The sequence below is a fragment of the Lucilia cuprina genome, chromosome 6, assembly GCF_022045245.1.
Source record: "Lucilia cuprina isolate Lc7/37 chromosome 6, ASM2204524v1, whole genome shotgun sequence".
Taxonomy (NCBI): domain Eukaryota; kingdom Metazoa; phylum Arthropoda; class Insecta; order Diptera; family Calliphoridae; genus Lucilia; species Lucilia cuprina.
In genome coordinates this window covers 4,380,170-4,406,893 of record NC_060954.1, presented here as the reverse complement: position 1 = coordinate 4,406,893, position 26,724 = coordinate 4,380,170, and the positions used below count along the sequence as shown (strand labels likewise).

General features: G+C 35.3%; 2 protein-coding genes across 2 annotated transcripts in view; both read left to right on the top strand.

The window, feature by feature from the left end:
- LOC111678295 overlaps positions 1–26,724 on the top strand; it is a 124,105-nt gene that overhangs the window by 16,956 nt on the left and 80,425 nt on the right. The window contains exons 2-3 of the mRNA XM_046955605.1: positions 618–991; positions 1,058–1,300. Of these exons, the coding sequence (XP_046811561.1) occupies positions 648–991; positions 1,058–1,300 (587 nt within the window). The 5' untranslated portion in view covers positions 618–647. The remainder of the gene's footprint in view (positions 1–617; positions 992–1,057; positions 1,301–26,724) is intronic.
- LOC111678308 (mucin-22-like) lies at positions 15,460–24,305 on the top strand. Its single transcript, XM_046955602.1, has 2 exons — positions 15,460–15,645; positions 15,714–24,305. Exons 1-2 carry the CDS (start codon positions 15,615–15,617, stop codon positions 24,149–24,151), a joined length of 8,469 nt encoding a protein of 2,822 aa, XP_046811558.1. The 5' UTR covers positions 15,460–15,614; the 3' UTR covers positions 24,152–24,305.

The window sequence follows — 26,724 nt, the reverse complement described above, 5'->3', positions numbered from 1 at the left end:
GTCTAGTCTGCACTATAGTCAAGTCTTTAGTCTGGACTATAATCTAGTCTATAGTCTGGACAATAGTCTAATTTATAGTTTGAACTATAGTAAAGTCTATAGTCTGGATTATATTCTAGTCTGTACTACATGCTAGTCTATGGTCTGTACAATAGTCTAGTCTATAGTCTGGACTTTATTCTAGTATATAGTCTGGAATATAATCTATAGTCTGGACCATAATTTGTTCTAAAGTATGGACTAGTCTAGTCTTGGGTCGTAACTATAGTCCATTCTAAGTCTAGTCTATAGCCTGCTCTAATATCTAATCTATAGTCAGAACTATAGCCTAGTCTATTGTCTAGTATATAGTATAGACTATAGTCAAGTATATAGTCTAGACTGTAGTCTAGTCTTTATTCTAGGCTAAAGTCAAGTCAAAAGGACTAAAGCATAGTTTATAGCCATATAGTCTATATTCTGGAGTTTATAGTTTAGTCCATGGTCTGAACTATTGTCTATTCTAGTTTTTAGTCTAAACTATAGTTCAAACTTTGGCAGATTATAATCTAGACAATAACATAATCTTAAACATTTCTTTAAAGTAAAATTTTTAACTTTTCCCTACTTTCTTTTAGTTCTAAAAAAAAGTCACCCTACATCTTAATATGGGCAACACAATCACCAATCGTGGTAAATCACGAAATTCCACCACCTATACACCTTCCATCTTTAATAAAAGTTCACTACAACGTCAACGCAAAACAGCAAAACATCAAGACTATGAGCTACGTTCAAAAACACTTCCCGCACGCAATCGCAATATATTAAATGATGACACAGAAAATGATTTACAAAGTTCAACAGCTAAAACTTTACCCACACATAAACCACAATTACAATCAACACCACCCACACCTCCACCACCCAATGGCGAAACATCAAGAGTACTATTTTTACTATATCTAATACATCGTACTTGGAATGTTATTACCGATAGCAAGAGTAAAAGGTTGTAAAAAATTTGATTTATAGTGCAATTCAAATAATTAAATTTTCTTTGTTTCATTCTTTTTAGTTCGCATGGCAAAGTTTCTAAGAAACCCTCAAATCATGATTCATTTTATGAAACCGAAAGTAATTTTTCTTTATCCATGACCGAGTTATATGGTGCTGGTTCTCAGTGTTGTTCACAGCGCTCGATTTGCAGTTGTAGTTCTTGTTATAATGATACGACTGTTGATCAGAATGTTTATAATTCGATAGATGAACAATTTTCTCAAGATTCCATAAGTGAGAAAATGGATTGTGATATTAAAAGGTAAGTCCTTTTGTAAGTTATATATTATATATTTAATAATATTATATAGAAGAAATCTGATTTAAAGATTTGATATAGAATATTTTATCCAACAGCGTTGTCTTAAATTTTAAAGTCCTAAAGAAGACTTTAGGACTTTAAGATAGTCTGGACTAATGTCTAGTCTATAGACTGGACTGCAGTATAGTCTATAGTCTATTCTAAAGTCAGTTTGAAGATTAGACTATAGTCTTGGCTATATATAGCCTTGTCTATATATAGTCTGGACTATAGTTTTGTTATAATCTGGAGTATAGTCTAGGCTATAATCTAGTCTATAACCTAGAATTTAGTCTATAGACTGGTGTATAAGTTGGTCTATAGTCTGGACTATAGTCGTATCTATAGATTAGTCTATAGTTTAGGCTATAGTCCTATCTATAGTCTATGGGACGTTTTTGTCAAGAATATAGTTTATAGTCTGAATTGTAGTCTGGACTGCAGTCTATAATCTAAACTATATAGTCTTGTCTACTGGACTCTATTTTCAATACTATAGTCTACTCTATAGCCTGGAATATAGTTTTCTTTATAATCTAAAATATAGACAAGTCTATAGTCTGGACTATAGTCTATAATGTGAACTATAGTTTGGAATAAAGTCTTGCCTGTAGTATGGTCTATCATCTTGTATACTGTCAGGACTATAGTCTTCTCTTGAATTATAGGCTAGTCCATAGCCGGGAATATAGTCTTGTCTATAGTTTAAAGTTTTGACGTGACTTTAGCCTAGAATATACATAGCATTGTCTATAATATAGTCAATAGTCTTGTATATTGTCTGGACTATAGTTTTGTATGTAGTACTGACTATAGTCTAGGCTATAGTGAGGTCAAAAATTTGCAGTCTAGAATATACTTTAGTCTCGGTTGAAGTGTGACTCGTGTCCATATAAATTCCAGTATTTCTTTCCGTGTATACTTAAGCGCCATTTGTACACATAGCGTTGATTTTTCATTCACCGTTAGCTAAGACACAAACCCTAACAATATTATTGTGAATTACTTATAGATGGGTTTGTGTATTAACTAAACAAATAGGCAATAGTTTTAAAATTGATTCATCGAAACAATTTGAATTGATTCAAAGTGTTAAATTAAAATTTATTACAAAGAAATATTAACAAAATAATTTATAACAAATTTATGTAAAAGATTCATATAAGGAATCATATAAGTCCTCATCATTATAATTAATATTACCATAACTATCAATGGGCGCAGGGGAATAGGCTGTAATCGAAACGGGATTATAGTTTTGATACTTTATGTCGGTAACAGTCTGAGCAGTGTATAAATCATTAGTATAACCAGAAGATACTAAGGAGACGGCCGATACTGTTAGGGGGGTATTTAAAGGTTTGAAAAAACTTTGATAATCGGGAGGATTAACATGACCAGCATAGTTATATATAGTATTGCTGAACATATCGGCATCGTGGCCGTTATACGAAGTTTTAGGTGGGGCGTTTCCTTTTTCGTATTTATCGTAGGTTTTTTTAGGAAGTTTTTCATAAGTGTTTTCGTGAGATTTAACTGCATTATAAGGTTGATTCTGGCGATAATCATGAGGTTTCCCTAAGGGTTTATTTGGATATAGCGATGGTGTATAAGGACTTATTTGGTTATTCTTTACTATATAAACTGGTTTATTCTGGCGTGGTTTAGATTCTTCATTTAAAGTTTTCGCTATAGCATTATCTACATCGAAAGGACCATCACCACTTGCCTCAACCTCATCGTCATTATTGTCAACATTGTTAGGACTAGCTGTTGATGTAGGTAACTCGGGACATTCGCCAAAGAATAATATGGACCAGTCTGAAAATTCATCATTAAAAGATATACAATTAACAAATATATTTTACTTACGTGAACCATTTTTAATTTCCCTTTCTAAGAAACACTCATTAGTAAAGGTCCTGGCAGTACAATTCAATTGAGCACATATGGGTCTATAGTCCCCAGGGCAAGGACAGGGTCCCACATTTAAAATTTGCCAATCTGAAAGTATAAAACACTATTAAAATCAATTCGTTTGTTAAATTTCTACTAACCTTTTCCACGCGTTTGTATTTCACCATATAAACTAAAAAGATTTGGAAAGCTTTGGGTATAACCATTAAGAGAGGCACAAATTTCCTGACCATCTAAGGCGCAAGAAACTGAAACGCAGGTATCATTTAATATCACCTGCCAATCTAAAAGTTATGTTAAGATTATTAAGAACTATATGTATTTCTTAAAACTTACTTTCTTTAGTTTTGCAAATATGTTTTTTCAAAACACATTCATTGGTGAAATTGCGTTGTTCATTGCGATACGAGGCACATAATGGTTTCAGGATTCTATTGCAATATTGTGGACAATAGTTATCATACTTGGGTTGTTCATAACTTAAAGCTGAAGCTGGTGTATAACAGGAATCTATGGATGTTTTAAACAAAACTGACAAAAAAAATCCCCCAAAAGTTCAAAATTAGTTTTTCGTTAGAAATTTAGTTTGCAAACTAATACTTACCCAGTTGACCTTTTTCCAATTGTTTACTATTGAAATTATTAAATTCACACTCATTTTCCAAAAGGAAATACTCATGACCATTTGTAGCACATACCGGTGTATTACCCAGTATACAATAATCACTTGGGTAATCACTTTTATAATCACTTGGATAATCACTTAGATAATCCCTTGGATAATTCCTTAAATAATCCTTTGGATAACTTTTATAATTTGTATAAGCTTTAGAAAAGCTTAGAAAACTTAGAATCAAACAACAACCAAAGAAATGCATGTCAACTATAAACTGTTGCTGCAATATTTTCAAGCAACACTTTATATACTTTTTGCCAATTCTTCTAAATACAAAAACAAATGTTTATTTTTACTAAAGCTTTAATACATATTTATAATTTTAATATAAATTTCTAATTATCACAACAATACCTGTTATTTTCTTAAAATAAACTTAAATCAAACGTGAGAAAGAGTAATATAAACAACAACAATAAAAATTTAAAACAAAACACAGTCACACCAAATAAACTCCTCCGTTTTGCACCATTAGCCCAATAACTAAGCTTCCATTGTCCACTAAAATATAAGTAAACAAATTAAAAAAAAAATAATTAATTAGTCATTGTTATATTGGATTTGTAAAAAAAGGGTCCCTCAAAATAGGCTCCATTATAGGTGTTTTTCAACTGATTTCGATTAACTTGCATTAGAATGGGCGGTGAACGTTTGGCTTGGGAAATATCATGATTACACTCAGAAGTTGTAGATTCATGATTACAAATAGAAGTTGTAATTTCTAAAGATTTATTGGTTGTTGCTTCTGTTGTTTCATCTGAAGTTGACTTTGTAGTTATCACTTCTGTGCTTGAGTCTGTAGTTGATGGTTCTGTTGTTGTTTTATCTGGTGTTGTTGGTTCGATAGTTGATACTTCTGTTGTTGTTTTATCAGTAGTTGATGGTTCTGTTATTATTTCTGTATCCTCTGTTATTGTTATATCCATAGGTGTGGCTACTAATCCTGCTATATCCGTAGTTGTTGCTTCTGTTGTAGTTATATCTGTGTTGGTTGATTCTTCAGTTGAAGCAACTGTTGTTGATTCATCAGTGGTTGTGGGCTCTGAACTTAGAGATTCTGTAGTTGTTGAAGCTTCTGTTGTTTTATTTGTGGTTGTTGGTTCTGTTGTTGTTTTATCAGTGGATGTTGGTTCTGTTGTCGAATCTTCTGTTGTTTTAACTGTGGTTGTTGATTCTAATGTTGTTATGTCTATGTCATCTGTTGTTGTTATATCCATAGGTGTGGCTTCTGCTCCTGCTATATCCGTAGTGGTTTTATCAGTGGTTGTCGGTTCTGCAGTTGAGGCAGGTGTTTTTGATCCATCAGTGGTTGTTGGCTCTGAACTTAAAGATTCTGTTGTTGTTTTTTCGGTGGTTGTTTGTTCAGTAGTTGATGCTTCGGTAGTTGTTTTATCAGTAATCGTTGATTCTGTTGTTGAAGCTTGTGTTGTTTTATCTGTGGTTGCTGGATCTGTAGTTGTTTTATCAGTGATTGCTGACTCTGAACTAATGAATTCTGTTGTTGTTTTACCAGTAGTTGTTGAAGTTTCTGTTGTTGAAGCTTCTGTTGTTGAAGCTTCTGTTGTTTTATCTGTGGATGTTGGTTCTGTTGTCGAATCTTCTGTTGTTTTAACTGTGGTTGTTGGTTCTAATGTTGTTATGTCAATGTCATCTGTTGTTGTTATATCCATAGGTGTGGCTTCTGCTCCTGCTATATCCGTAGTGGTTTTATCAGTGGTTGTCGGTTCTGCAGTTGAAGCAGATGTTGTTGATTCATCAGTGGTTGTTCGTTCTGAACTTAAAGATTCTGTTGTTGTTTTATCGGTGGTTGGTTGTTCAGTAGTTGGAGCTTCTGTTGTTGTTTTATCAGTAACCGTTGAATCTATTGTTGAAGTTTCTGTTTTTTTATCTGTGGTTGCTGGATCTGTTGTTGTTTTATCAGTGATTGTTGGCTCTGAACTAAAGAATTCTGTTGATGTTTTACCAGTAGTTGTTGAAGTTTCTGTTGTTGAAACTTCTGTTGTTGAAGCTTCTGTTGTTTTATCTGTGGATGATGGTTCTGTTGTCGAATTTTCTGTTGTTTTAACTGTGGTTGTTGGTTCTAATGTTGTTATGTCAATGCCATCTGTTGTTGTTATATCCATAGGTGTGGCTTCTGCTCCTGCTATATCCGTAGTGGTTTTATCAGTGGTTGTCGGTTCTGCAGTTGAAGCAGATGTTGTTGATTCATCAGTGGTTGTTCGTTCTGAACTTAAAGATTCTGTTGTTGTTTTATCGGTGGTTGGTTTTTCAGTAGTTGGAGCTTCTGTTGTTGTTTTATCCGTAACCGTTGAATCTCTTGTTGAAGTTTCTGTTGTTTTATCAGTGGATGTTGGTTCTGTTGTCGAATCTTCTGTTGTTTTAACTGTGGTTGTTGGTTCTAATGTTGTTATGTCTATGTCATCTGTTGTCATATCCATAGGTGTGGCTTCTGCTCCTGCTATATCCGTAGTTGTTTTATCGGTGGTTGTCGGTTCTGCAGTTGAAGCAGATGTTGTTGATTTAAAAGTGCTTGTTGGATCTGAACTTAAAGATTCGGTAGTTGTTTTATCGGTGGTTGTTTGTTCAGTAGTTGAGGTTTCTATTGTTGTTTTATCAGTAGTAGTTGAATCTGTTGTTGAAGCTTCTGTTGTTTTATCTGTGGTTGTTGGTTCTGAACTTAATGATTCTGTTGTTGTTTTATAGGTGGTTGTTTGTTCACGAGTTGATGATTCTGTTGTTGAAGTTTCTGTTGTTTTATCTGTCGTTGCTGGTTCTTTTGTTGTTTTATCACTAGTTGTTGGTTCTGTAGTCGAATCTTCTGTTGTTTTATCTGTGGTTGTTGTTATATCCATAGGCGTGGCTTCTTCTCCTGCCATATCCGTAGTTGTTTCTTCTGTTGTTGTTTTATCAGTGGTTGTTGGATCTGAACTTTCTGTTGTTGTTTTATCGGTTGTTGTTCCTTCACTAGTTGACGCTTCTGTAGTAGATTTATCTGTGGTTGTTGGTTCTGTAATTGAAACTTCTGTAGTTGTTTTATCAGTAGTTATTGGTTCTGTAGTCGAATCTTCTGTTGTTTTGTCTGTGGTTGTTGGTTCTAATGTTGTAACGTCTGTGTCCTCTGTTGTTGTTATATCCATAGGTGTGGCTTCTGCTTCTGCTATATCCGTAGTTGTTTTATCAGTTGTTGTGGGTTCTGCAGTTGAAGCCGCTCTTGTTGACTTATCAGTGCTTGTTGGATATGAACTAAAAGATTCTGTTGTTATTTCATCAGTGGTTGTTTGTTTATTAGTTGACGCTTCTGTTGTTTTATCTGTTAATGTTTTATCAGTGGTTGTTGGTTCTGTAGTCGAATTTTCTGTTGTTTTATCTGTGGTTGTTGTTTCTAATGTTGTTGTGTCTGTGTCCTCAGTTGTTGTCATTTCCATAGGTGTGGCTTCTGCTCCTGCTAAATTCGTTGTTGTTTCTTCTGTTGTTGTGTTATCAGTGGTTGCCGATTCTGTAGTTGAAGCTGCTGTAGTTGATTCTTCAGTGCTTGTTGGATCTGAACTTAAAGATTCTGTTGTTGTATTATCGGATGTTGTCTGTTCAGTAGTTGACGCATCTGTTGTTGTTATATCAATAGCCGCTGAATCTGAGGTCGAAGCTTCTGTTGTTTTATCTGTGGTTGATTTTTCAGTGGTTATTGGATCTGAACTTAAAGATTCTGTTATTGTTTTATCGGTTGTTGTTTGTGCAGTAGTTGACGCTACTGTTGTTGTTTTATCAGTGGTTGTTGGCTCTGTAGTCGAATATTCGGTTGTTTTATCTGTAGTTGTTAGTTCAGTAGTTAAAAGCTCTGTTGTAGTTTTATCAGTGTTTGTTGATTCTGCAGTTGAAGAAGCAGTTGTTGATTCATCAGTGGTTGTATGATGTGAGCTTGAAGATTCTGTTGTTGTGTTGTCGGTGGTTGATGGTTCTGTAGTTGACTGTTCAGTTGTTGATTCATCAGTGGTTATTGGTTCTGTGGTAGATGTTTCTGTTTTTGTTGATTCTGTTAAAGACGCTTCTGTTGTAGTTTTATCAAAAGTTGTTGGTTCTATTGTTGACTCTGTTGTTGTCGTTTCCTCAATAGTTGTTGGTTCTGATGCCTCTGTTGTTGCTTTTTCAGTTGTTGTAGTATCGAAAGTTGACGTTTCAGTTGTAGTATTGTCTGTTGCTTCTGTAGTTGTTTGTACTGGTGTTTCTTCTGCTCCTGCTTTATCTGTGGTTGTTGCTTCTGGTGTTGTTTTATCAGTTGTTGTTGATTCTATATCAGTAGAAGTTGGTTCTATAGTGGTTGATTTGTCAGTGGATGTTGGAACTGAAGTTGATGCCTCAGTTGTGGTTTTATCAGAGGTTGTTGGTTCAGTTGTTGGGACTTCTGTTGTTGTTTGTCCTGTAGTTGACGCTTCTGTTGTTTTATAAGTTGTTGTTGATTCTGAAGTCAAAGCCTCTGTTGTTTTATCTGTAGCTGTTGGCTCAGTAGTCAAAACTTCTGTTGTTGTATTATCTGTAATTGTTGGTTTTGTAGTAGAAGCTTCAATTGTTTCATCAGTGGTTGTTTGTTTAGTAGTTGAAGCTTCTGTTGTTGTTGGTTCTGTAGTGGATGTTTGTGTTGTTGTTTTATCTGTGGTTGTTGGTTCTGTAGTTGATACTTCTGTTATTTTATCAGATGTGCTAGGAACTATAGTTGAAGTTTCTATTGTAGTTACTGGTGTTTCTTCTTCTCCAGCTTTATCCGTGGTTGTTTCTTCTGTTGTTTTATCACTTGTTGTTGATTCTATATCATTAGTAGTTGGCTCTATAGTTCTTGTTTTGTGAGTAGATGTTGGAACTGTAGTTGTTGCTTCAGTTGTTGTTTTATCAGTGTTGTTTAATTCTGTAGTCGAATCTTCTGTTGTTTGATCAGTGGCTGTTGGTTCAGTAGTCAAAGCTTCTGTTGTTGTTGGCTCAGTAGTTGATACTTCTGTTGTTGTATTATCTGTGGTTGTTGGTTCTGTAGTCGAAGCTTCTGTTGTTTTGTAAGGGGTTGTTGGTTCAGTAGTCGAAGCTTCTGTTGTTGTTGGTTCTATAGTAGACAATTCTGTTGTTGTATTGTTTGTGATTGTTGGTTCTGTAGTCGAGTCTTTTGTTGTTGTATTATCTGTGACTGTTGGTTCAGTAGTCGAAGATTCTGTTGTTGTTGGCTTTGTTGTTGTTATATCTGTGGTTGTTGGTTCTGTAGTCGAAGCTGCTGTTGTGTTATCAGTGGTTGTTGGCTGGGTGGTTGAATCTTCTAATGTTGTTGGTTCTGTAGTTGACGCTTCTGTTGTTTTATCAGTGGTTGCCGGATCTGCTGTTGACTCTTCAGTCGTTGTTTTATCAGTTATTTCTGGTGCTGGAGTTACAATTTCTGTAGTTCCTTCTGCGCCTGCTTTCTTCGTAGTAGTTGTTTCATCTTTTGTTGTTAATTCTTCTGTTATTTCATCAGTAGTTGTCGATTCTGTTGTAGTCGCATCATTATTAGTTTCACAAGGTATTATGATCCAACCTTTAGAAATTAGTTTTAAGTAATTACATATTTAAATTTCTTAAAAATTTAAGTATTTTTATAATTTTCTTACTTAGTTGATATTGGTGAGGTGTGAAACTGCCATAACTACTTTGAGCAATTTTGTCATCTTTAAGACATATGGGTTTAGTCAAATCTGGGCAAGATTCTAAAATCCAATCTGAAAATATTGATTGTTATTTTTAAACCACTTTGGCTCTGAAAATAATCGACTTACTTTTTCCTGTTAAAAATCTATCCAGTTCTAAAGCTATTAAATCTCGAAATAAACGTTTCTCATTGCAATAAGAAGCACATATAGTGGTATTCGTAATGGGACAGTGAACTATTGACCAGTCTAAAGAAATGGAAAATATCTTAGTCTCAGGAATATTTTAAAGTTTTTTATTTTAAAAACTTACTTTTACCCGTGTTATATCTCTCCAATTCCAATGTCAATATGTTGTTAAATTTTCGTATTTCATTTTCAAATTTAGCACATATCGGTGTAAAGATATCGGTGGAATTCTCATGAGGCTGTGGACAATAGCCATAACCATAAAATTGCCAATCTGTAGGATATGAACTTTATGATATAACCTTTTATATATATATCGTTTATAACTTACTATAACCAAGATTTTGTTGTTGTTTTAATTCATCCATATTGCAAAAGTTTTGAAAAACACCATGTAAAAATCCACATACACGATACTGATTAGACGATGGAGGTAATTTTGGTTCATAATTGTAATGTCGATAAGGTATTGGTTGTGAATATCTGTATGGTATATAGTTCCCTTGTAAACGGTTGTAATAAACTCCATATGTTGAAGTTATTAAAAGTATTAAAACTACTAAATAGTTTAACATGTTGTTTCGTTAAAGGGTTTCAAAAAACTAACGTTTATTGGTAAAAAACATTATAATATTCATTACATTTTATGAGTTTAATAAATTTGTATTTGTGTTTTTTTTACAATTATTTGTAATATTTCGACTGCTTTTTACTAGAAAAAATGTACGTGATTTTGTGGTCTGTTGCAGTAGAGTTAAAAATTTAATTTTAAACTGGATTATAAATAAAACGTTGACTATTTATAAATTATTTATAATTATAATTTAAATATGTTAACAATGGAAAGGAGATATTTTTTTTTTCAAATAAAATATTTAGTTTGTAAATATTATGGTTGTAATTTGATATATAAAATTTAAGCTAAAATTTATTTATATTTAATTGAATTATGGTCGCGATTATGGTTTAAACTTTAGTTTAAAGTTAGATTTTAGATTATACTATAGTCTACAATAACAGCAGTCTACACTATCGATTAGTCTCGCATCGCTTATAGTTTTTACTATAAACTACATTCTTGACTGTAGATTAATCTGTAGTCTGAACTATAGAAATCTAGAAGTCCAGTCTATACATAGATTAGTCTAAGATTTAGTCTATAGTCTTAACTAAAGATTAAACTAGTAAAGACAACATATTGGACTATAGTCTTGACCCTAGATTATGTTATATAGATTTGACTATAGTCTCGAGTAGATATTATGTTCTTGTCTCAACTACAGATCAGATCATAGCATCAACTTTAAGTTAAGCTTAGATTAGACTATAGTCTCGTATATATTTAATTATAATTTCGACTTCGGATATAAAGGATTTGAATATATTCTCGACTATAGAATTCACTAAATATAGAATCTAGTCTCGAGTATAAAATAATCTATAAAATCGACAAGATTAGACTATAGATTTAACTATAGATTAGGTTATAGTATTGACTATAGATGAGGCTATAGATTGGACTAAAGTCTCGACTATTGATTAAACTTTACACCCGAATACATATTGGACTATAACCCTGACTAAACTCAACTATGTAATCTATAAACTCGACAAGATTAGACTATAGTTTTTACAAAGGATCGCATTAAAGTATTGACTATAGATAACGCTACAGATTGGACTAAAGTCTCGACTATTGATTAAACTTTACCCCCGAATACAAATTGGACCATAACCCCGACTAAGCTTAACTACATAATCTAAAAACTCGACAAGATTAGACTATAGTTTTCATAAGGCTACAAATTGGACTAAAGTCTCGACTATTGATTAAACTTTATCCCCGAATACAGATTGGACTATAAACCCCGACTAAGCTCAACTATATAATCTATAAACTGGACAAGATTAGACTATAGTTTTGGCAATAGATTAAATTATAGTATTGCCTATAGATAAGGCTACAGATTAGACAAAAATCTCAACTATTAATTAAACTAAACTCCCGAATACAGATTGGACTATAACCCCGACTAAGCTGGACTATTTAATCTACAAACTCGACAAGATTAGACCAAAGTTTTTAAAATAGATTAGATTGTAGTGTTGACTATAGATAAGGCTACAGATTGGACTATAACACCGACTAAAGTCAACAAGATTGAACTATAGTTTTGAAAATAGATTAGATTATAGTATAGACTATAGACAAGGCTACAGATTGGACTAAAATCTCGTCTACTGCTTTTACTTAAAACGCAAATACAGATCGGAATATAACCTCGACTAAGCTGGACTATATAATCAATAAGCTCGACAAGATTGGACTATAGTTTTTACAATAGATTAGATTATACTATTGACTATATAGAAGGCTACAGATTATACTAAAGTCTCGACTATTGATTAAACTATACTCACGATTACAGATTTAACTCTAACCCCGACTATGCTCGGCTATAGATTATGTTATTGTCTTGACTATAGTCTAGACTATTGTAGTCTAGCCTATTAAACAGAATAAAGTCTCGCCAAAAGATGAGACTATAGTCTCGATTATATAAAATGTGATTTTTCGTATAACAGATCTAATTTTCAGAGAAAAATTAAACAATTTTATTCCAAAATTTTTAAATTTATTTAAAAAACAAAAACAATTATAACAAAAAAACATTATCAAATCTAAACAACAAACTAATTGATCTTAACATAATTTACCTAAAAGGAAACCATGGAAAATTTACTGGTAATGATTGTAGATCGGCTCGTTGAAAAACATTCGACTTATAATAGAATGGACCCTCAACATAGGGACCATTATACTGATTACCGGTTTGATTGCGAATTATTTGTATAAGTTGTTCAGAATATATTGTAGATTGAGTGATTGAGGGGGGTGTAACATTATTTCGAATAGTTTTAGGAGAGGTTTTGTGACAAGGTTTTGATCGGCTGGTCGTGGTAGAACTGGTAGAGTAAGGTAAAGGTTTAGGTGTAATTTGTGTAGAGTTTTTAGGGAAAGTTGATGGATATGGTGTTGTTGTAGTATATGTGATTGTTGTCGAAGTAAAATCTGTGCTGGATGCTGTTGTAGGTATGCGAGTAGTGGAACATTTGGTGTGGGATGTACGACGTTGGGTTGTAGTGTTAGTAATGGGTGTTATAGTAGTTGTTTTACTGGGTCTTGTGGATTGTGTAGTTGTGGAAGTTGTCGTATGAGGTGCAGTCCTTGTCGTATGATTTAGATTACTAGAATCTGTTTTCTGAGTAGTGTTAGAGGGCAATGAGGTGGTAGAATGAGTGGCAAGTGTAGTTAGGTATGTAGTGCTATTAGGAGTTGTAGATTCTTCGATAGTAACAGTTGTATTGGAATCTGTAGAGTTTTCTGTTAAACTTTTGTTGCTTGCAGCAAGAGTTGTTGAGGCACTTGTTGAAAAAGAGGTTGTTAAAGTAGTTTTAGGTTGAGAAGTTTTGGATGGTTTCCTACGAGGAGTTGTGCGGCCATTCGTAGTAGGTTTTGGTCTTGGTGTTCTACAAGTAGAACTGCGTTGGGTTGTTGAGTGTATGGTGGGAGACGTAAAGGAAGTTGGTAAAATAGTGACTGGATCTAAAGTAGTTTCTATAGTTGAATTTGAATTCTTTACAGCAGTTGATGGTGTAGATGTAGTGGTATTAGTATCATTTATATGATAAGCTCCACATATACCATTGTAAACTTGAAGCCAAGCTGAATTGTAAAGAAGAAATTAGATTACAATAGTATTTTTTTTTGGAACACACTCACTTTTCTTGCCACTAAAATTTTCGGCATTTAAATGTAAAAGATTCTTAAAGGTTTTATACTCATTATTATATCTAGCACACACCAATTCAGAACAGGGAGTGGGTAACCAATCTATTTTATAAAAAAAACACAACCAATATAAGTTCTTGACTCTGTAAGAAGAAACCTATTGAAACTTACTTTTTCCCGTGATAGATTTCTCTACTTCCAGTGATGTTGCATGTAGAAAAACCTGATATTCTTGAGCAAATTCCACACAGGTGGGACAGGGATCCATGGCTAACCATTCTGTTATAAAATTATTTGTTTAAAATTTTTTTTCGAGTAAATCTTAAAGAACTTACTTTTGCCTGATAGAGCAATTTCCTGCTGCATTTGCGTAGGACTTTCAAATACTCGAAATTCGGAGTAATATTGAGCACACACTGGTTTCGAAGGACAGGGTATTAAAGTCCAATCTTTAAAGAGATTTTTAATAAAACTTTAAAAAAGCTGCTTAAGCTTTACATTTTTTTATTTATACCTTTATTACTCATATATTTATCCTCTTCCAAAGCCAATATATTATCAAAAGTGGAAAATTCATTGTTAAATTTGGCACACACAGTTTTTATAGTGGGGCAGGTCCCAAAACGAAAGAAACGCCAAGCTGAAATTACACATTTGTTGAACAAAATCTTGATATTGTGTATTGCCAAAACCACTTACCATTTCCCCTTCTCACATCCTCACTAAATTCATTTAAATTTTCAAAAGTTTTAAAAACATCATTCAAAACTCCACACACAGGTCCCTTAATCTGGCAGGGGGTCGGTTGTAAAGGTGTAGCAGCCAAAGGTAAAGGGAAACCCGGATAATTTGATAATTCTTTAAATTCTCCCCAAACATTACTAAAAACCATTAAACAAATTATAACCAAGAAAGAGATCATGATGCTTAACGTCAGAACTTCCATTAAGTTCTAATAGAGTTAAATAACAAAGAAATGGTTTTTAAATTGTTTTGGACTTAAAAGTTGAGAAAAAATAATAAACGCTCAACATGAAATGAAGAAAGTCTTGTTATAATCATGAAAATAAAGAAAAAAAACCAAACATTACAAACCATTCAATAAAACAAGTCTTAACAAGAACGTGCTTAAATCAAAACTTTGGTTCCGTTCATTAACTTGTAGTTTTTTTTAATACAAACTCAAAACCTAAGTAACTTACAAAATTTTATGAATGAAATTTAAAAATTTATTATTAATCATAGACCTATAGCGTTAAACACATGTAAAACTCCTACACGTTATAAAGTTTACTAGAAAATCTGCCCAAAAAAAAACTACAATTTCCTCTTAGACCCTACAACGCAAAATCCTCTTAAAAATACAACGAAATTACTTTTAAAAAAAAAGAACACTAAATCTCATGTCTCACGTCTTGTCGTATAAACAATTTAAAAAATGTGCAAAATTCTAATTCTAATACGTGTTTTTAAAAATAAACCTAATACAAACATTAAATGTATTACAAAAGTTTAAAAACTTATTAACAAAGGTAAAACTACAAGAATCTGTTTGTTTTATGTAAATGTAATAAAAAATTTGAAACAAAGGGATTTTTACGGCTGTAAATTTGTCTTTGGTATAAATAGAAATTTGGCCTTATAATTCATTACATTAAGTTAAAAAATTTGTTGGTGAAAAAAACGAAATGAAATGTTTTCTCGTAAATATAATTACATTAATAACCATTGTAAGCCAGACTTACACATATCCCATGGATTATTATCAGACTCCAGTTTGTGCATTTTACAAAGGATATTATAAAACATTTGCCAGTGTACAAGCCTTAATGATGGAAATACGCCAAACCGGACACTGTAAGTAGCTAACAAAAAACCCAATTTCCATTTTAAATCATATTACCACATATTATTCTAGATTGGTGTTTAATAAAATTATCACACTGTAAGACAATTTTTGATAAGTGCACGGATGAAAAAATACCTATATGTGCTTATTCGGAAACTTTAGATCAATTTCGTACATTCACCAATGAATGTCAAATGAACAAAGAAATACATAATACGGGAGTCAGTAAGTTTCTTTAAATAAGCAATTTGAAAAGCACAAAAACACAACAAATAATTGTTATTTTCTTACAGTCTGGATAGCTACATTTCCCTTTGCCTGTCCGCCCATAGATAGCGGATCATTGACAACAACAACAGATATAACAATCACAACCATTGGTGTTGGGAATACAACTGATACAGAAGAAGAAACATCTACCACAGAAGAAGTACATACAACCACAGATTCAAGTGAAACAACAAGCATAGAAGAAGAAACTACAACCACTGAAAAAGTAGACTCTACCACTGACAGAACAACAGGATCGGAAGAAGAAACTTCAACCACGGAAGCAATAGAAACAACCAATGATGGAACAACTGTTATAGAAGAAGAAACTTCAACCACCGAAGCAATAGAAACAACCACAGTTGCAGCGGAAGAAACTTCAAGCACCGCAGGCGAAGATACTACCACAGGTGGAACAACTGGTACAGATGAGGAAACATCTACTACTGAATTAGAAACAACTACAGGGATTAAAGATGTAACAGGCACATTCGAACCGACATCAACCACTGACAGTGTAGTTACAAGCACTGTTACTGAGGAAACAACTACAACAGAAGCAGAAACCTCAACCACCGATGAAGCCGACACTACAACTGTAGGAATAACTAGTACTGATGAAGATACTTTAACAACCGAAGAAGAAACCTCAACCACCGATGAAGCCGACACTACAACTGTAGAAATAACTAGTACTGACGAAGATACTTCAACAACCGAAGAAGTTGACACTACTACTGTTGCAACAACTGCTGTTGATGAAGAAACTTCAACCAGCGCAGGCGAAGACACTACCACAACCGAAGAAGAAACCTCAACCACCGATGGAGCCGACACTACAACTGTAGGAATAACTAGTACTGACGAAGATACTTCAACAACCGAAGATGTTGACACTACTACTGTTGCAACAACTGCTGTTGATGAAGAAACTTCAACCAGCACAGGCGAAGACACTACCACAGCCGAAGAAGAAACCTCAACCACCGATGAAGCCGACACTACAACTATAGGAATATCCTCAACAACCGAAGAAGTTGACACTACTACTGTTGCAACAACTGCTGTTGATGAAGAAACTTCAACCAGCGCAGGCGAAGACACTACCACAACCGAAGAAGAAACTTCAACCACCGATGAAGTCGTCACTACAACTATAGGAATAACTAGTACTGACGAAGATACTTCAACAACCGAAGATGTTGACACTACTACTGTTGCAACAACTGCTGTTGATGAAGAAACTTCAACCAGCGCAGGCGAAGACACTACCACAACCGAAGAAGAAACCTCAACCACCGATGAAGCCGACACTACAACTGTCGGAATAACTAGTCCTGACGAAGATACTTCAACAACCGAAGAAGTCGACACTACTACTGTTGCAACAACTGCTGCTGATGAAAAAACTTCAACCAGCGCAGGCGAAGACACTACCACAACCGAAGAAGAAACTTCAACCACCGATGAAGTCGACACTACAACTATAGGAATAACTAGTACTGACGAAGATACTTCAACAACCGAAGATGTTGACACTACTACTGTTGCAACAACTGCTGTTGATGAAGAAACTTCAACCAGCGCAGGCGAAGACACTACCACAACCGAAAAAGAAACCTCAACTACCGATGAAGCCGACACTACAACTGTAGGAATATCCTCAACAACCGAAGAAGTTGACACTACTACTGTTGCAACAACTGCTGTTGATGAAGAAACTTCAACCAGCGCAGGCGAAGACACTACCATAACCGAAGAAGAAACCTCAACAACCGATGAAGCCGACACTACAACTGTAGGAATAACTAGTATTGACGAAGATACTTCAACAACTGAAGAAGTCGACACTACTACTGTTGCAACAACTGCTGTTGATGAAGAAACTTCAACCAGCGCAGGCGAAGACACTACCACAACCGAAGAAGAAACTTCAACCACCGATGAAGTCGACTCTACAACTGTAGGAATAACTAGTACGGACGAAGATACTTCAACAACCGAAGAAGTTGACACTACAACCGAAGAAGAAACCTCAACCACCGTTGAAGCCGACACTACAACTGTAGGAATAACTAGTACGGACGAAGATACTTCAACAACGGAAGAAGTTGACACTACTACTGTTGCAACAACTGTTGTTAATGAAGAAACTTCAACCACCGCAGGCGAAGACACTACCACAGGTGGAACAACTGGTACAGATGAACAAACATCTACCACCGAATTAGAAACAACTACAGGCATTAAAGATGTAACAGGCACATTCGAACCGACATCAACGACTGAAGATGTGGCAACGTCTACCTCTGACGGTGTAGATACAAGCACTGTTACTGATGGAACTACTACAACAGAAGAAGAATCTTCAACCACCGATGAAGCCGACACTACAACTGTAGGAATAACTAGTACGGACGAAGATACTTCAACAACCGAAGAAGTTGACACCACCACTGTTGCAACAACTGCTGTTGATGAAGAAACTTCAATCAGCGAAGAAGTCGACACAACTACTGGCACTGGTTCTGGAACAACAGTTTCAGTAGATGAAACTACAACCACCGAAGAATTAGAAACAACCACTGATGGGACAACTGATACCCAAGAAGAAACATCAACAACCGAAGGGGAAGATACTATAACTGCCGGAACCAATACTACAGAAAAAGAAACTTCAACAACAGAAGAAGTAGGCACTACCACTGCTGTAACAACGGGTTCACAAGAAGAAACTACAACGACTGATGGACTAGAAACAACCACAGGTGCTCAAGAACAAACGTCAACTACCAAAGTAGAAGATACAACCACTGTCGGAACAAGTGCTCCGGAAGAACAAACTTCAACCACCGATAGCGGAACCTCTTCTACAGAAGAAGAAACTTCAACAACAGAAGAAGTAGACTCTACCACTGCTGTAACAACTGGTTCAGAAGAAGAAACTACAACGATTGAAGGATTAGAAACAACCACTGGAGGAACAACTGTTACACAAGAAGAAACGTCAACTACCGAAGGAGAAGACTCTACCACTGTTGAAACAACTGTTACGGAAGAACAAACATCAACTGCCGAAGGAGTAGACACTGCAACTGATGTAGATACTACAACTGTTGGAAAAACGAGTACCGAAGAAGAAACTACCGATGAAGTAGAAACAAGTACTACAGAAAAGGGAACATTGAGCACCTCAGGAGTAGACACTACCACAGTTGAAACAACTGGTTCGGATGAAGACACTTCAACCACTCAAGGTGTAAACACTACAACTATTGGAACAACTGATACAGAAGAAGGAACCTCAACAACCGAAGGAGTAGACACATCAACAATCGATGAAGTAGAAACTACAACTGGTGGAACTACTGGTACAGATGACGAAACTTCTACAACCGAAGAAGTAGTCACTACCACTGATGAAACAAATGGTCCAGATGAAGAAACATCAACCATCGAATTAGAAACAACTACAGGAATTAAAGATGTTACAGGCACATTCGAACCAACATCAACCACTGAAGTTGTACCAACGTCTACCACTGACAGTTTAGATACAAGCACTGGTACTGATGAAATAACTAGTACAGAAGAAGAAACTTCAACAACTGAGAGAATAGATACTACAACTGTAGGTATAACTGGAACCGAAGAAGAAACTTCAACAACCATAGGAAAAAATACTACGACTGCTGTAACAACTGATACTGAAAATGAAACCTCAACAACCGAAGAAGTAGTCCTAACTACTGCTACAGATGAAGAAACAACTTCATCTACAACTGATGAAACAACTAGCACAAAAGAAGAAACTTCAACCGAAGTAATAAAAACTACTACTGAAAAACTAACTGGAACCGAAGAAGATGCATCAACCACTGAAGAAGTAGAAACAACCACTGCTGGAACAACTGATACAGAAGTAGAAACATTAACAACCGAAGAAGCAAATACAACTACTACTGAAAAGGAAACTTCAACCACCGAAAAAGTGGAAACGACCACTGATGGAACAACTGGTGCAGAAGAAGGAACCTTTACCACCGAAGTAGGAGACACTACAACTGATGAAAAAGAATCTTCAACTATGGGAGGAACAGACACAACCACTGTTACTGGTGACACAACTAGCACAGAAAAAGAAACTACAGAAGATGTAAACACTTCAACTGTAGGAGTAACTGGTACCGATGAGGAAACTTCAACTACTGATGTAGTAGATACTACCACTTCTACAAAAGAAGAAACTTCAACCACCGAAGCAGTAGCTACTACAACTGTCGAAACAACTGGTACAGATGAAGAAACTTCAACCACCGAAGGAGTAGACACTACAACTGTCGAAACAACTAGTACAGATGAAGAAACTTCAACTACCGAAGAAGTAGAAACAACTATTACTGAAGAGGGAACTTCAACAACGGAAGGAGAAGATACAACTATTGAAACAACTTCCGCCGATGATCTCTCTTCAACCACCGACAATGTAGACACTACGCCGGCAGGTATAACTGGGACTGAAAAGGAAACTTCAACGGTCGAAGACGTAGACACTACCACTGCTGGAACAACTAGTACAGAACATAACACATCAACAACTGAACAAGTAGACACAACTACTGATAAAGAAACATCAATCACAGAAGATGTAGATACAACCACTGGCACTAGTGGAATAACTGGTACAGAAGAAACTTCAACAACCGAAATAGTGAACACAACGTCTGGTACAGAGGACGAAACGACAGAAAGTTTGGAAACAACCACAGGTATTAAAGATGTAACAGGTACATTAGAAGCATCATCAACCACTGGAGAAGTGGTAGCGTCTACCACTGAAAGTGTAGATACAAGCACCGCTACTGATGGAGCAACTAGCACAGATGAGGAAGCTTCAACAACTTTAGAAATAGACACCACAACGAGTGGAGCAGCAAGTACAGATGAAGAAAATTCAACAACAGATGAATTAGACACAACCACAGTTACAGATGCAGAAACATCAACAACAGATGGAGTAGACACTACTACTAAAGAAGTAGACACTACAACTGGCGGAACCACTGTTACAGATGAAGAAAGTTCAACCACCAAAGGAGTAGACACTACAACTATAGGAACAACTTATACAGAAGAAGACACTTCAACAACAGAAGATGTAGATACTACTACTGCTGAAACAACTGTTACAGAAGAAGAAACTTCAACAACAGAAGATATAGACACTACCACTGGTGGAACAACAAGATCAGAAGAAGACACATCAGTAACAGAAGATGTAGATAGTACCACTGGTGGAACAACTGATACAGAAGAAGAAACTTCAACAACAGAAGAAATAGGCACTACCACTAGTGAAAGAACTGGTTCAGAAGAAGAAACTTCAACAACAGAAGAAGTGGACACTACCACTAGTGAAACAACTGGTTCAGAAGAAGAAACTTCAAAAACAGAAGAAGTGGACACTACCACTGGTAAAACCACTGGGGTAGAAGAAGAAACTTCAAGCACCGAAGGAGGAGAGACCACAACTGTTGAAACAACTGGTTCGGAAGAAGAAACAACAACAACAGAAAAAGTAGACACTTCCCCTTCCACCGATGGAATCGGTGAAACCACTGGCACTAGTATAGATGAAGATACTTCAACCACTGAAGGAATAAATACATCCACTGACACTGCCACAGAAGAAACTTCAACTACCGAAAGAATTGACACTACAACAGGCACTGTTGGAACAACGGATGAAGAAGGAGAAACATCAACCACCACAGGTGAAAACATAACAACTGACGGAACTACTGACATAAGTGAAGAAATATCAACCACCGAATTTTCAACAACAGAAATGTTGGAAACAACAACAGGTATTAAAGATGTAACAGGCACATTGGAACCAACATCAACCACTGGAGAAGTGGAAGCGTCTACCACGGACAGTGTAAATACAAGCATTGCTACTGATGGAATAACTACAACAGAAGCAGAAACATCAACCACAAAAGGGGTAGACACTACCACTGTTGAAACAACTACTGAAAACGAAACGTCAAGTACCGGGGTAGTAGACACTACAACTGCTGAGACATCAACAAAAGAAGAAGAATCATCAACGACAGAAAAAGTAGATACTACCACTAGTGGAAAAACAGATTCAGAAGAAGAAACTTCAACAACAGAAAAAGTAGACACTACTACTGAAGGAGACACATCAACAACAGAAGGTGTAAACAATACCACTGGTGGAACAACTGGAACAGAAGAAGAATTTTCAAGCTCCGAAGCAGTAGAAACTACAACTGTTGGAACATCTAGTTCAGAAGAAGAATCTTCAACAATAATGGGATTAGACACTACCACTATCGAATCAACAGTTAGCGGGGAGGGCTCTTCAACCAACGAAGTGGTGGATACTACTACTGCTAGAACAACTGGTACAGAAGAGGAAACATCAACTACCAACAGAGTAGACACTACCAGTGAAGAAACAAGCACAGAGGAAGAATCTTCAACCACAGAAATTATAACAACAGAAAAATTGGAAACAACAACAGGTATTAAAGATGTTACGGGCACATTAGAACCGACATCGACTACCGAGGCGGAAACCACTACAGAGATGGTTTCGACAACAGAAGATACTGACACAAGCTGTGAAGAAGATGGAAGTTGTGAAGAAGAAACCACTACGGAAGAGGTAGATGCGACAACGACAGAAACTGATAAAAGCTGTGAAGAAAGTGGAAGTTGTGAAGAAGAGACAACTACGGAAGAGGTAGATGCGACAACGACAGAAACTGATAAAAGCTGTGAAGAAAGTGGAAGTTGCGAAGAAGAAACCACTACAGAAGAGGTAGATGCGACAACGGCAGAAACTGATAAAAGCTGTGAAGAAAGTGGAAGTTGTGAAGAAGAAACAACTACAGAAGAGGTAGATGCGACAACGAAAGAAACTGATACAAGCTGTGAAGAAAGTGGAAGTTGTGAAGAAGAAACCACTACGGAAGAGGTAGATGCGACAACGACAGAAACTGACAAAAGCTGTGAAGAAAGTGGAAGTTGCGAAGAAGAAACAACTACGGAAGAGGTAGATGCGACAACGACAGAAACTGACAAAAGCTGCGAAGAAAGTGGAAGTTGCGAAGAAGAAACTACTACAGAAGAAGGGGAAAAGACAACTACTTTAGCTACTTCAAGTTGTGAAGAAGATGGAAGTTGTGAAGAAGAAACAACAACTGAGGATATAGAAATGACTACGAAAGAAACTACGGCAAGTTGTGAAGAAGATGGAAGTTGTGAAGAAGAAACAACAACGGAGGAAGTAGAAACATCAACGACAGAAACTGACACAAGTTGTGATATAGACGAGAGTTGCGATGATGAAACCTCTACGGAAGATGTAGAAATGACAACAACAAAAACTACCACAAGCTGTAAAGAAGATGGAAGTTGCGAAGTCGAAACCACTACAAAAGAAGTGGAAACGACAACTACAGTAGCTACTTCAAGTTGTGAAGAAGATGGAAGTTGTGAAGAAACAACAACTGAGGATATAGAAATGACTACGAAAGAAACTACCACAAGTTGTGAAGAAGATGGAAGTTGTGAAGAAGAAACAACAACGGAGGATGTAGAAACATCAACGACAGAAACTGACACAAGTTGTGATATAGACGAGAGTTGCGATGACGAAACCTCTACAGAAGATGTAGAAATGACAACAACAAAAACTACCACAAGCTGTGAAGAAGATGGAAGTTGCGAAGTCGAAACCACTACAGAAGAAGTGGAAACGACAACTACAGTCGCTACATCAAGTTGTGAAGAAGATGGAACTTGTGAAGAAGAAACAACAACTGATAATGTAGAAACGACTACGAAAGAAACTACCACAAGTTGTGAAGAAGATGGAAGTTGTGAAGAAGAAACCACTACAGAAGAAGTGGAAACGACAACTACAGTGGCTACATCAAGTTGTGAAGAAGATGGAACTTGTGAAGAAGAAACAACAACAACGGAGGATGTAGAAACGACTACGAAAGAAACTGCTACAAGTTGTGAAAAAGATGGTAGCTGTGAAGAAGAAACCACTACAGAAAATGTGGAAATCACAACGAAAAAGGAAACAAATTGCGAGGATACTGTAAAGTGCAATGACACTTCTATCGCTCTACCATGTATTGTAAATTCAACTATAACTGTTGGCAATAAAACCGTAATACATGTTAGTCATAACAATACATATAATGGACCATATGCGGAGGGAGATTATTACCACCAACCGGTGCATAATTACTTTAACATAGTTCCTATACCAATACCCGCTGAAAATATTACAACTAAAAATAACTCTAGTCTCATGTTTGGATTTTTCCCGCTTGCTGTAAATACAAACTCCTCGTCAATATTTGAACTGGTTAAGGAATTTCTTGGTAAATTAAGTTCATATTTTAGTGGTTAGAACACTATGTTGAAAACTAATGTCTGTGATTTAGTAATTAATTTGTATGTATAATATAAATTTAGGTATTTTACATATATTGATAGATAAGTTTTTGATGTAAGTAAAAAATATGTATTTCCTTTTGTGAAAATATATGATATAATAAATATAATTTGGGTAGTTTCAATGTAAATATTCTAGATTAAAGGATAGGATTATTTAATTGTGATCGATTCTATATTTAAAACTTTATTTAAAGTTACAGCTTTACTTTAACATAATAATGTCCTAGACCTGTTGCCAAGAGTCGTTTATCCCTTTTCAAGATAATTTGGCTAAAATTACCTGCGAGCCATTTCATAAGCTTTATACTATTTTATTGTGGTTAAACGGTTAAGATATTTGCGAACTATACTAAAATTTGTGTTTGTCAAATATCGTCTATATATTACAACTTAAACTTGATTATTCTGATTAAATTATTTTTTGTTTGTTGCTTTTTTACATTGAAATTTATTTTTGTATTTAAAAGAATTGAACCGATTCTGGGCTACTTTCTGGTCTATGTATAGTCTGAATTTTACGTCTATAGTGTAGACCATAGTATCGACATTAGTCTAGTCTTTAGCATGGACTATAAATTCCGCAGTCTGGACTATAGAATATTCTGTAGCTATATTATGATTATGATCTAATATATGGTCTAGTAGATAATGTAGACTATAGTTTAGTCTTTAGTCTGGCTATTATCCGGCATATAATCAAAGATATGTTCTGGACTATAGTCTAAGCTGTATTCTGGATTATAGCCTATTCTATTGTATTGTATTGAATACAGTCTGTTGTAGGTCTTAGTCTATAAGCAGCAGCATGGTATAGAATAGACTGTAGTCTAGACTATAGACTGGACTGTAGTCTACTCTTTATTCAGGACTATAGTATATTCTGTAGTCTGGACAATGGATTAGTCTACAGTCTGGACTTTAATCTAGACAATAGTCTTTAATCTAAATTTAAAGTTATCCTATAGTCTGGACTATAGGTTAGTCTATAGTCTGGACTATAGGTTAGTCTATAGTCTGGACTATAGGTTAGTCTATAGTCTAGACTAAAGGTTAGTCTATAGTCTGGACTATAGGTTAGTCTATAGTCTGGACTATAGGTTAGTCTATAGTCTGGACTATAGGTTAGTCTATAGTCTGGACTATAGGTTATAGTCTATAGTCTGGACTATAGGTTATAGTCTATAGTCTGGACTATAGGTTATAGTCTATAGTCTGGACTATAGGTTATAGTCTATAGTCTGGACTATAGGTTATAGTCTATAGTCTGGACTATAGGTTATAGTCTATAGTCTGGACTATAGGTTATAGTCTATAGTCTGGACTATAGGTTATAGTCTATAGTCTGGACTATAGGTTAGTCTATAGTCTGGACTATAGGTTAGTCTATAGTCTGGACTACAGGTTAACCTGTAGTCTGGATTATAGGTTAGTCTATAGTCTGGACTATAGGTTAGTCTATAGTCTAGACTATAGGTTAGTCTATAGTCTAGACAATAGGTTAGTCTATAGTGTGGACTATAGGTTAGTCTATAGTGTGGACTATAGGTTAGTCTATAGTCTGGACTATAGGTTAGTCTATAGTCTGGACTATAAGTTAGTCTATAGTCTGGACTATAGGTTAGTCTATAGTCTGGACTATAGGTTAGTTTATAGTCTGGACTATAGGTTAGCCTATAGTCTGGACTATAGGTTAGTCTATAGTCTGGACTATAGGTTAGTCTATAGTCTGGACTATAGGTTAGTCTATAGTCTGGACTATATGTTAGTCTATAGTCTGGACTATAGGTTAGTCTATACGCCAGACTATATATGGAATCGGTATCTGCTTTAGAATGGACTATGATATAAACAATGGTCTGGATTGTAGTACAGTATGTAGATTGGGCATTTCAGTCTCTAAAGACATTAATCTGAACTATAGTATAGTTGGGATTAAAGTCAAGTCTTTAATTTGAGTTAGAGTCTGAATATATTCCGTAGTTTGGACTATAGTCTACAATAATAAATTCTTCTAAATAGCCTTAGCTAAAGTCTAGTCTATCGATTGATCTATTCTATGTTGTCTGGACTAAGGTCCAGATTTTTAAAAATTAAAATTTTAACAAATTTTAATAATTTACCTACAAATAAATTTTTAACTTTTGAAATTAAGGTTAAATATTAAATCAATATTTAATTTTAAGAGTTTTTGAGATTTTTTCATTTTATATTTAATTTTATTTAAAACTACATTTTTTTAATTTCTATTAAAATTTATCTAAAATCGTTCGAAGAGAAAATTAATAACCATTGGTAACATTTTTCGTGGCAATATACTGCAGTTGTTTTAAAAGTTGTTCAAAAGGATTCGTACTGTAACCGGAATAATGTGCTCCCGGAACGGCTGTATAAGGATAAGCTGGTACTAAGGCCGGTAGGGCTGAAGACACTGGTGCTGGAGCTGCTGCAGCTGCTGATGATGCCTGTGTGGGCAAAAAGTTAAAATTACCAAAATTAATATGTTTATATTTTGGTTCATAATAATAG